The sequence below is a fragment of the Aythya ferina genome (assembly GCF_964211825.1).
Source record: "Aythya ferina genome assembly, chromosome: 26".
NCBI classification, from domain to species: domain Eukaryota; kingdom Metazoa; phylum Chordata; class Aves; order Anseriformes; family Anatidae; genus Aythya; species Aythya ferina.
Window position 1 is genome coordinate 3301523 of NC_140324.1, and position 13847 is coordinate 3315369.

General features: G+C 68.2%; 2 protein-coding genes across 6 annotated transcripts; both read left to right on the forward strand.

Moving 5' to 3' along the window:
• The first annotated feature begins 846 nt into the window (after positions 1–846).
• YJU2 (YJU2 splicing factor homolog) lies at positions 847–9490 on the forward strand. Of its 5 annotated transcripts, none has more exons than XM_084498765.1 (11): positions 847–897; positions 1505–1733; positions 1897–2519; positions 2782–2900; positions 4553–4653; positions 4938–5082; positions 5393–5527; positions 5881–6062; positions 6467–6587; positions 7978–8131; positions 8944–9490. In XM_084498765.1, exons 5-11 carry the CDS (start codon positions 4634–4636, stop codon positions 9030–9032), a joined length of 846 nt encoding a protein of 281 aa, XP_084354891.1. In that variant the 5' UTR covers positions 847–897; positions 1505–1733; positions 1897–2519; positions 2782–2900; positions 4553–4633; the 3' UTR covers positions 9033–9490. The 5 variants fall into 5 exon arrangements, 4 of the variants coding, with proteins under 4 accessions (XP_084354891.1, XP_084354890.1, XP_084354892.1 ...); XM_084498764.1 differs by lacking the exon at positions 847–897 and having other exon boundaries at positions 1462–1733; positions 1897–2041; positions 2305–2519; XM_084498766.1 differs by lacking the exon at positions 847–897 and having other exon boundaries at positions 1462–1733; positions 1897–2041; positions 2396–2519.
• Positions 9491–10816: 1326 nt separating this feature from the next.
• SHD (Src homology 2 domain containing transforming protein D) lies at positions 10817–13817 on the forward strand. Its single transcript, XM_084499149.1, has 6 exons — positions 10817–10995; positions 11549–11639; positions 11806–12018; positions 12454–12592; positions 13104–13223; positions 13471–13817. Exons 1-6 carry the CDS (start codon positions 10819–10821, stop codon positions 13655–13657), a joined length of 927 nt encoding a protein of 308 aa, XP_084355275.1. The 5' UTR covers positions 10817–10818; the 3' UTR covers positions 13658–13817.
• The last annotated feature ends 30 nt before the right edge of the window (positions 13818–13847 follow it).

Consider the following 13847-nt stretch of genomic DNA (forward strand, 5'->3'; position numbering starts at 1 on the left):
TCGGCCCCGGGATGTTCTTTGCTGGTCCTTGTGCTGGCCGCGGGGGGCAAAGGCTGCGGGGGGCTGGGCTGGGCTGGCACCGCACGGGGAAAGGGGGGCATCTGTCGGGGCTGGGGGGCTCCAAGGAGCTCCTACGGCAGGGAATGGTCCCTGGGGTGGGTCTGGGTGGGTCCCCAGAGACTGGACTGGTCCCTATGGAGGGTCTGGATGGGACCTCAGAGCCCCCAGAGCCTGGACTGGTCCCAGTGGAAGGCCTGGACTGGTCCCCAGATCCCCCCCAGATCCTGGACTGGTCCCTGTGGAGGGTCTGGATGTGTCTCCAGTGACCCCAGATCCCGGACTGGTCCCAGTAGAGGGCCCAGACTGGTCCCCAGCCCCCCCGTAGAGCCAGGACTGGTCCCAGTGGAAGGTCTGGATGGGTTCCCAGGGCCCCCACAGCCTGGACTGGTCCCAGTGGAGGGCCTGTACTGGTCCCCAGCCCCCCCAGAGCCTGGTCCCTATAGCCCAGACTGGTCCGTACAACCCTCCAGGACCTGTATGCGCCCCCCCCAGGGCTCGGAGGGCCCCCGTGGCCCCTCTCCATGGCCTGAACCGGGCCCCAGGCCGCCCCCAGGCCGCCCCCCCCGCCCCCAGCGACCCCCTGCGGTGCCACACCCCGGGCCCGGCCCGTTCCAGCCCCGGAACCTTCGCTCCGGGCCGCGGGTGCGGGGGGGGAGCTCTTGGTGGGAGCACACGGCCCTTGAGGCGGGGTGGGCGGGGCCCGCTGATAGGCGGCGGGGGCAGCCTATAAGAAGCGAGCGCTCGCCGCGGCAACCAATGAGCGGCGAGGAGGGGGGTGGGGCTTCCATCCCGGAAGTCGCGGGAGGCGATGGGGGGCCGAGTGAGGCGGCGCACCGGGTGCGGAGGGGGGGGAGCGGAGCCTGGGGGGGCCGGGGGTCCCGGGGGGACCTGGGGGGGGTCCCGGGGGGGCTTGGGGGTCCTGGAGAGAGTCACGGGGGGATTTAGGGGGTCCCAAGGGTTTGGGGGGGGTCTCAGGGGGATTTGGGGGTCCCAGGGGTGTCGGGGAGGTCCCGGAGCTTCCTGGGGGGGGTCCCGGGGGGGTCGGGGTGGTTTTGGGGGGATTTGGGGTCCCAGAGGGGTTCCTGGGGAGGGTCCCGTGGGGGCTTGGGGGGGTCTTGGGGGCTTTTGGGGGTCCCAGGGGGTTGCTGGGGAGGGTTCCGGGGGTCTCGGGAAGGTCTCGGGGGGAGGGGGGTTGGGAGTCCTGGAGAGGTTCCTGGGGAGGGTCCGGGGGGGGGTCCGGGGGGTCTCAGAGCTGTTTGGGAGTCTCGGGGAGGGTCCCAGCAGGGTCAGGGTGGGTCTTTGGGGGCTTTTGGGGGGCCGGGGGGTTCCTGGAGGGGCTCAGTCGGAGGCTGGGGGGTGCGGGGAGCACCAGGCCAGGGCGTTTGGGGTCAGCAGAGCGAACGGACAGACAGACGGACGTTCACATTGCTGTGGTTGGGTGCAGGTCGCTGCTCCGTCCCCGTACGATGCTGCCCGGGGGGCTTTGTCCTAAACAGCCCCCGGCTCGAAGCCCCGCAGGACCCGCACGCGGTGCCGCGCGCAGGGAGGAGGAAGCAGCCAGCAGCGAGAGCGGCGCCCGCGGGGGTCGTTTCTCCTCCCCTGGCCGCAGAGGATCCGCTGCCGGGCGGTGACGCAGCCCGGGAGGAAGGGGATGAGGGGAAGAGAGGCCCTGGGTGAGTTTGGGGCTGTTTGAAGGGTAGGCGCTAAATTTCCAAAGGAGAAAATAACCATTGCTCAGAATCGGGGTTGACACAGCCTGAAAATCGCTTGGACTTTTCTCGGTCTTTTTGTTCTCCGCTCATGATGCGTTCTGGACTTCTCTTTCTCTTTTTTTAGGCGCGGGACGTGCGCTGAGCGCATCTCGAAGGGGAAGAAGCTTCAGGCCCGTGAGGAGACCGTTCAGAATGAGGTGTACTCGGGACTTCCCGTATTCCTCTTCTACGTCAAACGCACGCGGTGCCTGCCGGAGATCACTTTCAAGGTGAAGTGTGCTGCAGGCTTTCTGGGGAGGCCGCACGGTCTGGGGGCACCGGGTCTGCCCGTACCTCGTGGGGAAAGGGCTGACAAATCCTGCAGAGGCAGAATCTGAGCGTGTGCTGTTGCTCTCTCCCCTCTTTGTGTCACTCTGCAGCGCCTCAGCCCTGTAGCAGGGCGCAGGAGCACGGCCTGTGGAGCACAGCGAGGGGCTGGGGCTGGTTGTCTGCCCTTGGGGGAGGGATGAAATCGGGAAATGTTTGCCCACAGCTCTGGAAGTGGCCACAAGTGAACAGCCCCCGGGATGTCGGGAGCGGAATTGCCCCGTTACGGGGCCTTTGCTGCCTGGCTTTTCCCTTAGGTCCTGAGAACACGGCCACAGAGCAGGGACACCCCCCGGCTTCCGAGCTGAGAAGCTCTTGGAGGAAGAGGAGAAGAGGATGCAGAAGGGGAGGGAAGAGGAAGAGCTGAACAGTCCCGTGAAGGTGCTGAAGCCTGGCCTGCTGCTGTCCTGCTCCCTGCCCCCGTCTGTCCGTGTTTCACTGCCCTGCTCCCTGTCCTTATTGTCCCTTTCCCCTTCCCCATTCCTTCTTTCGCTGTCTCTCTCCTCCTCCCTCTCTTTCTTTCCCTGTCCTGCTGCCTCCCCTTTGATTTCCCGCTATATCCCTGTCCACCTGGTTCTGCCCTTTTCCATCTCTGCTTGTGTCCTGCTCCCTTTTCCTTATTTTTTTGCTTCATTTGCCACAGGAACTGCCCACTGCCTGCAGGATGGACACACGAAAGCTGCTCCGGGCCTGACCCGGGGTGCCCCAGAAGAAGGGGCCAAGCCCTGCAGCAGCTTCCCCTCCTGGGAGGGAGTTAAATGCGTGAGTTAATAAAGAGACTGCTTTCCTTCTGGCACTCCTGGCTGCGCTCACAGTCCTTGTGCAGGGTCCAGGGCAGCAGGTACACGGCGGGCGCTGTCAGACAGCCCTTGTCCTGTCCCCACAGAGCCCTGAGAAGAGGTTGGCCATGTCCCTCTGTCTGCCACCCCTCAGCTCTTTCCAGACACTGCTCAGATCCCCTCTCAGCCTTCTCTTCCCAAGGCTGCCCAGCCCCAGCTCTCTCAGCCTCTCCTCCCAGGGGAGATGCTCCAGGCCCCGGCTCCTCTTTGTGGCCTCCGCTGGGCTCTCTCCAGGAGCTCCCTGGCCTTGTTGTGCCGCACCCCGAGCTCCAGGTGAGGCCGGAGCAGGGCAGGCCCGAGGGTCCCGTCCCCTCCCCCCCCCTTTACCCCAGCCCCCTTCGCCCTTCCCCACCGCGGGTCCATTTCCCCCCCCGGAACCTTTGTGTCCGAGCCGCCGCGCCGGGCGGCCCCTTTAGGCGGTTGCACGCGAGGCTTCATCTCGCTGACGGGCGGCAGAACCGGCCAATGGCAGAGGCGGAGCTCTGAGGCGGAGCCAATGAGCGGCGGGAGGGGGCGGGCGTTGTTTCCAGGAAGCGGCTGCGGGCGCGGCGGCGGCTGCCGGTGGGCGAGGGGGGGGCCGGGGGCGCAGCGCAACCATGTCGGAACGGAAAGTCTTGAACGTGAGGAGGGGGGGGGACAGGGGGGGTTGGGGAGGGGGTCCCCAGGGCCTCCCGGGTGTCCCCGGTCGCTCCTGGGGCTGGGGGGGGGGAATGGGGCTCCCAAGGGTGGGGGGCGCCCCGTGCTGAGGGGGGGGGGAGGGGCAGGGGAGGGGGTCTGAGGGGTCGGGGGGGGGCTTAAGGGTGGCTTGGGGGGTTTAGGGGCCATGGGGGGGGATTTGGGGCTGGGGGGGCGGCTTAGGGACTGAGTTGAGGGCATTAGGGGGGGTTAGGGGCTGAGGGGGGGGGCGTAGGGGGGGCTTAGGGGGAGGTTAAGGGCCATAGGGAGGCTGGGGGGGGCCTCAGAGGGGTTCAGGTGCTCGGGGGGGGGCTCTAGGGGGGTTTAAGGACCGAGGAGTGGGCCGTGGGGGGGGGGTTAGGGGCTAGGGGATGGCTTTAGGGGGGCTTAGGGGCTAGGGGGGACCTTGGGGGGGGGTTAGGGGCTGAGTAGAGGCCTTGGGGGGGGCTTAGGGGCTGAGGAGGGGGCCTGGGGGCTGATGGGGGGCTTAAGAACCAAGGGCAGGGGGTTAAGGGTGGGGGGTTAGGGGCTGAGGGAGGGTCCTTGGGGAGGGGGGGGGGGCTTGGGGGCTGAGGGGAGGCTTAGGGACCAAAGTGGGGGCTTGGGGGCTTCCTTGTGGGGTCACCAGCTGGCCCCAGCTGTGTGTGGGGAGTCCCAGGCAGGTGGGGTGGGGGTCCTGGCCCTGTACCTGGGGGGGGCTGCTTAGGGCTGGAGGTCCCCAAATCCTCCGAGGGTTGGGGGTGCGGAGGGCGAGGGCTCGGAATCAGACAGACAGACGGACAGACGGACAGACAGACAGGCAGACGGACAGACAGACAGGCAGACATCTGCACCGTGCCTGACCTGCTCTGAGCCCCGTGGGGTGCCCGGCATGCGACCATCTCGCCTCTGTCCCCGCAGAAATACTACCCGCCCGACTTCGACCCCGCTAAGATCCCAAAGCTCAAGCTCCCGAAGGACCGGCAGTATGTGGTGCGCCTCATGGCTCCCTTCAACATGCGGTGAGAGGGGCCGGGCCTCGGGGACAACCGGGGGGTGAGGGAGGGGGGAAAATGGCACGGGGAGTCCTGCCCCACGCTGCGGGGAGCTGCTGCCAGCAGAGTGGGATAAAAGGGGGGAGGGAGGGAGAGGGGAGAGATGCCGGGGGGGATTCGGGGCTTGTTCTGAGTTTCCAGAGGAGAAAACTTGCTCAGAATGTGGGCTGGCAGGCATTCGGGCTGTTCTTGGTCTTTTTTTTTCCCTCTCCTAATGATGGTTGTGGGCTTCTCTCTCTTTTTTTTTGCAGGTGCAAGACGTGCGGTGAGTACATCTACAAGGGGAAGAAGTTCAACGCCCGCAAGGAGACCGTCCAGAACGAGGTGTACCTGGGGCTGCCCATCTTCCGCTTCTACATCAAGTGCACGCGCTGCCTGGCAGAGATCACTTTCAAGGTGAAGTGTGCGGGGAGCTCGAGCAAGAGCTGGGAGCACGGGGTCTGCCCGTATCCTGTGGGGAAAGGGCTGACAAATCCTGCAGAGGCCGAATCTGAGCGCGTGCTGTTGCTCTCTCCCCTCTTTGTGTCACTCTGCAGTGCCTCAGCCCTGTAGCAGGGCGCAGGGGCACGGCCTGTGGAGCACAACGAGGGGCTGGTGCTGGTTGTCTGCACTCAGGGGGGGATGAAATGGGGAAATGTTTGCCCACAGCTCTGGCAGCGGCCGTGGAATTGCCCCCATCTGATGATTTTGCTGCCTTGCCTCTTAGACAGACCCCGAGAACACCGACTACACCATGGAGCACGGCGCCACGCGGAATTTCCAGGCAGAGAAGCTCCTGGAGGAAGAGGAGAAGAGGATGCAGAAGGAGAGGGAAGAGGAAGAGCTGAACAATCCCATGAAGGTGCCGGGCCGGGCCCTTCCCTGCAGAGGGCACTCACTCCTCTCTCGTCCTGCCTGCCTCTGTCCTGCCGAGCAGGGAGTGACTTTTGGCAGTCGCTGCCTTGCTTCCCCAGGCTCCTGAGGTGCTGCTGCCCCCTGGAGCAGCCCCTGGGGCTGGCTGGAGCCACCTCTGCCCTCAGGAGGTTTTCTCCTGTGCTCAAACTCGTGAGGGGCTGTGACCTGCCCTGTTTTTTCCTACTGTGCCCGAGGCTCAGAAATGAGGATGAGCTTCTTGGTGCTCGGGGTGGGCGGGGGGGCTGTGCTTGCCCCTCCTGGCACCTCGGCTGAGCCCGGCTCCCTCCCGGCCCCCCCCAGGTCCTGGAGAACCGAACCAAGGACTCCAAGCTGGAGATGGAGGTCCTGGAGAACCTGCAGGAGCTGAAGGAGCTCAATCAGCGCCAGGCCAACGTGGACTTCGAGGCCATGCTGCGGCAGTACAAGGAGTACGAGGAGGAGCAGAAGCGCAGGGAGCAAGAGGAGGATGAGCAGGAGATGAAGTGAGTGGGGCAGGAGGCGCTCCCCCGGGGGGGCAGCGACACCCCCGTGGCCCTGAAACGAGGGGGTTGTAGGAGCTGGGGGCAGGGGGGGCACATTCCAGAGCGGGCTGTGAGGGGATGGGAGCTGATTTGGCCTGGGAAGGTGCTTGGGGAGGGGGAGAGCTGCACGTGCTGGGGGTGGGGGGGGATTTGGCATCGTTGGTGGATCTGGTGGGGGTTCTGGGCTGCTGCCAGGACCTCACCCTCTCTGAGAACAGTCCTCGTGTGAGGTGAGAGGCTGTGCCTGGCTCAGGCTGCGGGTCGTGGTGCTTCCAAGCCTTGGGCACCGCTCCGAGGTGACTTCTAAAAAAAAACAATCAATAGAACACGTGAGGAGGCAGCTCCTGAGCTCTCTCTGCTCTCAGAGCCATGCTGGAGGAGGTGCAGAACCGGCGCCTGCTGGTGGACTCGGACTCCGACGAAGAAGCTGCAAAGGCATCCACGAAGCCCAGGGCAAAAACGAAACCCACGGACATCCTGCAGGAGGTGAGCGGGGAGGCAGAGCCTCCTCCCCCTGCCCAGAGCTGCCGGCCCTGCTGTCTGCTACGTGTGAGCAGCTCAAAGCGAGCCGTGCTGGGCGGAGGCAGGGCTCAGCTGGGGATTTCAGGCCGCCTGCTGACAAAGGGGACGCTCCCAGCTGGCAGCGAGCTGCCCCCGTCCTCGCTCGGGATGTGGCTTTCCCTTCCCTCTCAGCCCTAAAAATTCAGGCTCCCCCGTGCCTCGAGCCCACCTCAGCCACGATTCCAGGACCCCGAGGGCTGGCAGGAGTGAAACAACCACCGGGGTCAGCCCCTGCTTTGCCTCTCTGCTCTCTGTGTCAGAGATGTGCAGGACAAAAGGGCTTTTTCAGCGCTCGGCTTGCAGGGGAGGGATTATCCCCGCAGCCAGGCCCCCTGTGCTGCTCTGATGTCGATCCGTGCCCGCGGGGACCTCCTCCTGTTGGGGAGAATCAAAGCTCGGAGCCTGCCGGGGTTAATCCCAGCCGTGTGCCCTGGCCCGGCACTAATCCGCGGGCCCTGGGGATTGGATTCAGCGCCCGGACCACCTGCAGGCAGCAGCGCCCGGCTGGCGGAGCTCACGCAGCCCCGCAGCACGCATCTGGCTGCTCCTCATCATGCTGGGATGTGCACGGCTGGGTTAACAGCCACGGGCAGCGGGGGGCTCGTCTCTGAGGCCGTTCTGCAGCTGTCCGGGGCTGCGTCGGCTGTCCTTGTGTGTCCTTGTGTGTCCTTGTGTGTCCTGCTGGTGCCAGCCGCTCTGCCGGGAGGGTCACGGAGCTGCAGGGGTTGGAAGGGCCCTCCAGAGCTCCCCGGGCCCAACCCCCTGCCAAAGCAGTTCCCCAGAGCAGGCTGCCCAGGGAGGCGTCCAGACGGGCCTTGAAGATCTGCAGAGAAGGAGCCCCCCCAGCCTCCCTGGGCAGCCTGTCCCAGCGCTCCGGCACCCTCCCCGGGAAGAAGTTCTTTGGCGTGTTGGTGCGGAACTGCCTGGGCTCCGTTTGGTGGCCACTGCCCCTTGTCCTGTCCCCACAGAGCCCTGAGAAGAGGTTGGCCATGTCCCTCCGTCTGCCACCCCTCAGCTCTTTCCAGACACTGCTCAGATCCCCTCTCAGCCTTCTCTTCCCAAGGCTGCCCAGCCCCAGCTCTCTCAGCCTCTCCTCCCAGGGGAGATGCTCCAGGCCCCGGCTCCTCTTTGTGGCCTCCGCTGGGCTCTCTCCAGGAGCTCCCTGCCCTTTTTGCACCCTTTTTGCATCCAACACCCCCCTCGGCTGCTCCGAGCAGCCCTCCTTGCGCCCCTCACTCCACACTGCAGCTTTTATCATCCCTCCTTCCCCCTCTGCCTCCTGCCCCCCTCCCTGACGCCCTCCTCCCCTCTGCAGGACCCCCAGCCCCAGATCAAGAAGCAGAAGACGGAGAGCTGGGAGCGCAGCGTGGGGAAGCTGAGCAGCAGGACACAGCTGGCCGGGCTGGTGGCGGTGAGGAAGCAGAAGCCCCCCAGCACCCCAACAAACAGCACCGAGAGCCACGGCGCCGGTAATTGCACGGGGGGGGGGGTCAGGCTGGTTCCTGGGGGGGTTGTGGTTATTAATGAGCTCTGCTGTTAAACCCAGCTCTGGTTTTGGAGCCTGAGAGCTCCCAAGTCAAGGCTTTGCGGTGAGATGGATGGGGCTGGGTTTGGGGTAAGGCCTGGGGGGGTGGCCCTGCCTGCGGGGGGGGGGGGTTTGGTACCCGATGTGCTCGGGGAGGGGGGGGAGATCCCTTCCTGGCAGCGAGCAGGGACCTTGGAGGCGGACGGGCAGGGCCAGCAGCTCCCGAGCTCAGACGGGGCGCTGGGAAGCAGCACAGCAGCGAGGTAGGGAGGGCAGCAGCGGGAAGGTCGCTCGGGTTTGGGGCCTGATTGCAAATCCTGCCCCAACTGAGGGATTTGGAGCCCTCGAACAAGCGGGGAGAGCAGTCGGGGTCCTGCTCCCTGCCCCAGGAGCTGGAGATTTTGGGGAGGAGTGGGCGAGGCCATCGGCTCCGGGCTGCTTGTTCCTCAGCGTTGTGCTTAGCCAGCCCCTGCGCTCTCAGCGGGTGTCTGGGGGCTGCGTTTGCCCCTTTTTCATTCATTTTCTCCATTTTTCATTCACTTTTCATTCATTTTCTCCAGCCTGGGGCTGCCGGCTTCCCAGGACCCAGCTCCGAGCTGCCGCGGGCTCTGGCCCCGTGCCGCTGCCTCGCGCTGGCTCCTGTCCTCCCTCCCCGTGCCCAAAATCCCCCCCGGGGGGCACCCGCACCCCCCAGCACCGCTTCTGAGGGGGGCTCTGCGCCCCTCTGATCCTTGCTGCTCTCTTTTTGCCTTCCAGGTTCAATTCCCCCGGCCACGGGCACCTCCTCGTCCTCCCTGGGCTTGCTGGGGGCGTATTCGGACAGCGAGGACGGCGCCAGCGACTGAGGAGCTGCCCCCCCCCAGCACCGCCTGCAGAGCTGCACCGCGACGGGGGGGGTCCTGGGGGGGGGTCCTGGGGGGCTTGCAGCCCGCCTGGGGACCCCAAACTGGTGTGGGGCGCAGCCAGCCCCCAGCAGGGACCCTCTGTCCCCCCCCCGGGGCCACGCCGTGCCCCCCCCCCGGCACCTGCAGCGTGTTCTGAGCACCAGGAGCGGGGAATTTCCCATCCTGCTGCCCCCCCCCATGTGCTCACCCCCCCCCCGGGGCCTCCCCCCTGCCCCACAGCCCCGCAGGGGGGGAGGCAGGAGCTCAGCACCCTCCTTTGTGCCCCCCCCCCCAAAAAAAAACCCTCCCCCTTCTCGGGCACGGAGTTTCTCCTGCCCCCTCCCATGGCGGGGGGGGGGATCAGATCCTGCTGTGGGGGGGTGGCTGTGGGAGGGGGGCAATAAATGGGATGTGTCAGAGCCGCTTCTTCCTTCGTCTTCTTGGGGGGGGGGGGGCAGCTTTATCCACAAGGCACGCGTGTAAAAAAAAAGGGGGGGGGGCCCTGAGCCACATCTGCCCCCCCCCCAGCCGGGCTGGGGCTGCTCTGCCCCTCGTGCTAAGCCCCCGGTGTTAATTTCCTCCTTGTCATGCCCCCCCCCCCCCTCTAATTGATGAGCTGCTCTTTGCTAATTAACCGCCTCTCAGAGCCTGGCAAATGGGCTCTGGTGGGGGGGGGGGGGGGGCTTTGTGGGGTGCTTTTGGGATCTGGGGCTTTGTGGGGTGGTTCTGGGAGCGGGGGGGGGAAAGGGGCAGCCCCCCCCCCCCTCAGGCTGTGGTTCGGGGGCTAATTAGCATTCCGTGCGCACGCACTAATTAGCCCTCCTCAAATATTAATGCTGGATTTGGGGCTCCAGCCCCGGGCTCTGCTTGATGGGGGGGGGGGGGGGGGCTCTGTGGGACCACCAAAGCCCCCCCGGTCCCCCCCCGGTCCCCCCTCACCTCCCAGCTCCTGTGTGTGCCCCCCCCCTGCTTCCAGGAAGGGAAACCTTTGTTCTGGGAAGGGCTGGGGGGGGGCAGCCTGGGGGGGGGCAGCCTGGGGGGGGCTCTGACCCTTCCCCCCCCCCCATACAATCCTCGAGCCCCCCCCCAGGGGCATTGGGGGGGGGCACAGCCTCCTGCCCCCGCTGATGGAGCCGGGGGGCTGCGGGTGGCCTTGTGGCACGGGGGGGCTCCTGTGTGCCCCCCCCCACCAGGCTCCTATGGGGGAGGGTGGGGGGCTCCTGTGTCCCCCCCCCATGACCGAGACAGCCCCCCCGACCCTTCCCGGAGCTGTGCGGGGGGGGCACAAAGCGGGGGTCCCCTGAGGTTCGGGTGCCCTCCCCCCCCCCATTGTGCCCCCAACCCACAAACAGTGCCCGGGGGGGGCGCTTTTAACCCCCCCTCACCCCCACGTCGCGCTGGGGGGGGGGGGCGCCCTGCGACCATGCGACCACCACCCCTGAAGGGGGGGGGGGTCCCGGTGCTCCCCCCCCCCCCGGGGTCGGGTCACACCCCCTTCCCCTCCCCTCTTAACCCCCTCCTCCCGGTTCTGGCGCCCCCCCCCGGGTTTCGGTGCCCCCCCCCCTCGGTCCCGGTGCCCCCCCCCCTTTTACCGGCGAGGCGGGGGCTGGGGGGGGGGGGGGGGCTCCGGTCCTCTCCGTGCGCGGCGGCGACACAAAAGCGGCTCCCGGCGGCGGCGGCGGTGGCTGCGGGGGGGGGTCCCGGTTTCCCCCCCCCCCCCCAACCCCCCCCCGGTGCCGGTCCCGTTATGGCCAAGTGGCTCCGGGACTACCTGGGCCGGGGGGCCCGGCGTTCCCCCCCCCGGCCGCCCCAACCCGATTACAGCGCTACCGGCACCGGGCCCCCCCCCGCCGCTTCCCCCCGGCACCGTTTGGTGAGGGTGGGGGGCGCGGGGGTGGGGGGGGGGCGCCGCCGAGCGGAGCAGGTAGGAACCGGGGGGGGGGGGGATGGAGGGACACGGCGGGGGGACACCGGGAAGGGAGGCCGAGGGATGGGGGGGGGGACAACGGGGAGGATGGGGTTTTATGGGGGGGGGGGAGAGGGGAGTGGGGAAGGGGGCCCGGGGGGGTTGGGGGGGGTGGGGGGCTTTGGGGGGGGTGCAGAGGTGGGGATGGGGGCGCTGGGGGGGGGCAGGGGGGAACTGAGGGTAAGGGGGGGGACTGGGGGGGACCGGGGGAGGAGAGGGGGCTTTGGGGGTTGTGGGGGGGGGCTGCGGGGGGGGAACTGGGGTTACTGGGAGAGGGGAGTGGGCAGGGGGCTGGGGGGGGTGTTATGGGGGGGGGTGTTATGGGGGGGGGGGAAGGGGAGAGGGCACAAAGGAACCGGGTGGGAGGGACCGGGAAGGGGCTGGGGGGGCACCCGCAGCAGGGAATGGGGGGGTCCGGAGGGGTCCTGAGGGGGGGGGGACCCCCGGGGTTGGGGACCTGTGTGGGGTGCGGGGGGGGGGGTCCCGTCCCAGCCAGGCCCCCCCCGTGCAGTGCCCCAACGAGAGCGAGTACTCGGAGCCCTTCGAGGGGGAGCAGGACGCGGTGCCCGAGGGGGGCACCGAGGACCCCGGGGAGGCTGCAGGTGGGTGACGCTGGGTGCCGGTGCCCCCCCCCCACTCCACACCCTCTCCCCATTTCCTCCCCCATCCCCGTGTTTTTTTGGGGGGGGGGTGTCTGACACCCCAAGGTGCCCCCCCCCCACGTGCGTCGGGGTCCCCGCTGTGCCTCCCAGCCCTGCCCATCCCCAGGGTGCCCGCAGCAGGGCGAGGGCAAGAGGCCGAGAGCCCGGGGGGGGCCCCAACTCTACGACACCCCCTACGAGGGCTGGGAGAAGGCGGCCGAGGGCGCGGGGGGGGCCACGGCCCGGGACAGCCGCCTGCCCCGCGACGACGAGCGCCCGGCCGACGAGTACGACCAGCCCTGGGAGTGGAAGAAGGATCACATCTCACGGGCGTTCGCAGGTGCCAGCACCCCCCAGACCCCCCCCCGGACCTGTGGGTACCTCCTGGGGGTCCCCCAGCCCCACATCCCCCCGCTGGGAACCCCCCCGGCATCCCCCAGCGCTCCTGCGCAGCACCCTTGGGTGCCACCGTAGCGCCCCGGGTATCGCCCCACACAATCCCAGGGGGTCCCCGTCCCCATTGTCCCCCCGACACCAATGGGTTCCTCCCGGGGGGGTGCAATGGGGCATCACGGCGAGGCAGAGCCTTGGTGGGGGCACCCATGGTGGGGGGGACACCCACAGGGTGGGGGCACCCACGGGGGGGACACCCAGCGTCACCCCTTCGTGCTCCGGCACCGCGGGTGGGTGGCCCAGCTGATGGTGTCCCTATGAGTCAGGTGGGGGTGCTGGGACCCCCCCGGTGGGTGACGCCCCCCCCCCCCTGTCCCTGCAGTGCAGTTTGAGAGCCCCGAGCGCTCCCCCAGCCTCTCCCGGCAGCCGCCGCGGCCCCCCCGGCCCCCCCCGGGCAGCAGATCGGGCTGCCCCCCCAGCCCGGGGCACGTGGACACCTCCCTGCCGCTGGAGAAGCAGACGTGAGTCTGGGGGGGGGACACAAAACACACGCAGACCCCGCACCCTTGGGGGGTTCCCCTCCTCTTTGGGGTGGCCCCAAAGTCCCGGTTGGAGGCACCGAGTGAGGGTGCCCCACGGATGGGCCTCGTGGCGTGGGGGGGTCCCCATGGCACAGAAGGGTGCCTGTGGTGTAGGGGGGGTCCCCGTGGCACGGAGGGGTCCCCATTGCAAGGAGGGGGCCCTGATGGCACAAATGGGTCCCCATAGCATGGATTGGTCCCCATGGCACCGATGTGTCCCCGTGGCATGGGTGGGTCCCCACGGCAGGGACAGCTGTGTCCCCCCGCCATGGCTGTCCCCGTGGTGTCGGGGCACAGACAGGTCCCCGTGGCACGGCCCAGCCCCATGTGCTGATGGGTCCCAGCGGCAGGGACGGGACAGAGGGATGCAGACGGGTCCTGGGGTCATGGGTGCTGTGTTTTGGGGTGCTGTGTTTTGGGGTGCTGTTGGGGTGACGGCAGCTCCGTGCAGGTGGTACCACGGCCCCATCGGGCGGGCGGGCGCGGAGACGCTGCTGGCACTGTGCCGCGAGGGCAGCTTCTTGGTGCGGGACTGCGAGACCAGCCCCGAGGACTACTCGCTCTCGCTCAGGTGAGTGCGGGGCCAGAAACCCCCCCGGGGAAGAACCCGAGCACCTTTGTGGGGTTGGGGTCAGGACGGGGCCGTGCACGTGGTGCATTTTTGTGCTCGCATCCCTGCGCACAGCGTGCGCGTGCACGTTCCCCCCACGCTGACGTTGCACACGTGGGGCCGAGGCCGTGCCCTGCATGCCTCAGTTTCCCCCCGCGTGCCTCAGTTTCCCCTCCTGTGCCTCAGTTTCCCCCCCTGCCCCCCACAGGAGCAGCCACGGCTTCGTGCACGTGAAGCTGACGAGGACGCGGGAGCGACACTTCGTGCTGGGGCGCGCGGGGGCCGCCTTCCCCTCGGTGCCCGAGGCCGTGAGGCACTACACAGCGCGGGCGCTGCCCATCCGCGGTGCCCGCCACCTCTCCCTGCTCTACCCGGTGGCCGCGCAGCCCCCGTGAGCCCCGGTGCCCCCCATTAAAGGCCGACGCGTGGCCGTGCGCTCCGTGCGCTCCGTGTGCTCCGTGGCGCGTAGGCTCCAGATGCGCCGGGGGCTGCGGTGTGGGGGGAGAGGGGTGACACCCCCACGGGGGGGATGAGCCGGGCTCCGGTCACCCTCCCCATCCCGGGAAGGGCTGCCCGGGGTCCGCG

Bases quoted from the DNA above. Each gene is read 5' to 3' on its own strand.
- YJU2 (XM_084498763.1), top strand. From the start codon at position 3,574: ATGTCGGAACGGAAAGTCTTGAAC. The intron at 5,083-5,392 runs GTGAAGTGTGCG...CTTGCCTCTTAG, and splicing joins TGGCAGAGATCACTTTCAAG to ACAGACCCCGAGAACACCGA. The intron at 6,588-7,977 runs GTGAGCGGGGAG...TCCCCTCTGCAG, and splicing joins CCACGGACATCCTGCAGGAG to GACCCCCAGCCCCAGATCAA.
- SHD (XM_084499149.1), top strand. From the start codon at position 10,819: ATGGCCAAGTGGCTCCGGGACTACCTGGGCCGGGGGGCCCGGCGTTCC. The intron at 12,019-12,453 runs GTGCCAGCACCC...CTGTCCCTGCAG, and splicing joins CATCTCACGGGCGTTCGCAG to TGCAGTTTGAGAGCCCCGAG. The intron at 13,224-13,470 runs GTGAGTGCGGGG...TGCCCCCCACAG, and splicing joins GACTACTCGCTCTCGCTCAG to GAGCAGCCACGGCTTCGTGC.